The sequence below is a fragment of the Charadrius vociferus genome, unplaced genomic scaffold (assembly GCF_000708025.1).
Source record: "Charadrius vociferus isolate BGI_N301 unplaced genomic scaffold, ASM70802v2 scaffold1894, whole genome shotgun sequence".
NCBI lineage: Eukaryota > Metazoa > Chordata > Aves > Charadriiformes > Charadriidae > Charadrius > Charadrius vociferus.
Genome location: NW_009648100.1, coordinates 101,036 through 102,130, shown reverse-complemented (window position 1 = coordinate 102,130; position 1,095 = coordinate 101,036). Strand labels below are relative to the sequence as shown.

The 1,095-nt window shown below is 63.6% G+C and overlaps 1 protein-coding gene across 1 annotated transcript in view; it reads left to right on the top strand.

The window, feature by feature from the left end:
• Positions 1-8: 8 nt before the first annotated feature.
• Positions 9-1,095, top strand: part of CIAO1 (cytosolic iron-sulfur assembly component 1) — a gene marked incomplete at its 5' end in the record, with an annotated part of 1,722 nt that continues 635 nt past the window's right edge. Inside the window, 5 exons of the mRNA XM_009883877.1 lie at positions 9-83; positions 170-281; positions 393-481; positions 651-852; positions 977-1,064. Coding sequence (XP_009882179.1) covers positions 9-83; positions 170-281; positions 393-481; positions 651-852; positions 977-1,064 — 566 coding nt within the window. The remainder of the gene's footprint in view (positions 84-169; positions 282-392; positions 482-650; positions 853-976; positions 1,065-1,095) is intronic.

Genomic DNA, 1,095 nt, shown 5'->3' with positions numbered 1-1,095 from the left:
GGTCCCCCTGCGCCTCCTACCTGGCCTCCTCCAGCTTCGACGCCACCACCTGCATCTGGAAGAGGCAAGAAGACGGCTTCGAGGTGAGACCCCAGCCCCGGCAGGACCCCCCCCCCGCTCCCCTTCCCCACTCTGCACCCCGCTCCTCTCCTCTCCTCTCCCTCCCCAGTGCGTCACCACCCTGGAAGGACATGAGAACGAGGTGAAGTCGGTGGCCTGGGCTCCCTCCGGTACACTGCTCGCCACCTGCAGCCGGGACAAGAGCGTCTGGGTCTGGGAAGGTGAGGGGAGAACCGGGGGGCGAGGGGGAGCAGCCCCCCAGGGACTGGGAGAAGGGGAGATGGTGGAGGGCTGCCCCCACCAGCCTCCCCGTAACAGTTTTCTCTGCCCAGTGGATGAAGAGGAGGAGTACGAGTGCGTCAGCGTCCTCAACTCCCACACGCAGGATGTCAAGCATGTAGTTTGGCACCCCGACCAGGAGGTAAGACCCCCATTTCCACCCCACACCCTACCCCAGTGCTGGGAATAGGCTTGGAGAGTGGCAACGTGGTCCTGTTCTGACTCCACCAACCTCAAGTAGCGGGTGAAGGGCAGCTTCAGGTGTGCGGGCAGCTGCCGGGGGCCTGGTTGATTCCTCTGCCCTCCCTCAGCTCTTGGCCTCGGCCAGCTACGACGACACGGTGAAGCTGTACCATGAAGAGGAGGACGACTGGGTGTGCTGTGCCACGCTGGAGGGCCACGAGTCGACGGTGTGGAGTGTGGCCTTTGACCGTAGCGGCGAGCGCTTGGCTTCTTGCAGCGATGACAAGACAGTCCGCATCTGGCGCCAGTACAAGCCGGGCAACGAGGAAGGTGAGGCTCCCGGCCCGTCTTGCCATGCCGCAGGGCTTAGAGCTACTCGTAACCTGCTGGGAAAAAAGAGCGGGCAGGGGAAAAGAACGGGAGAGGAGCTGAGTTTTATTCTCTTGCCTTCCAGGGGTGGCCTGCAGCGGCACCGATCCCACCTGGAAGTGTGTCTGCAACCTCTCTGGCTACCACACCAGGACCATTTACGACGTGGCGTGGTGAGTGGAGGGAGGCAGTGGCGGTGCCACC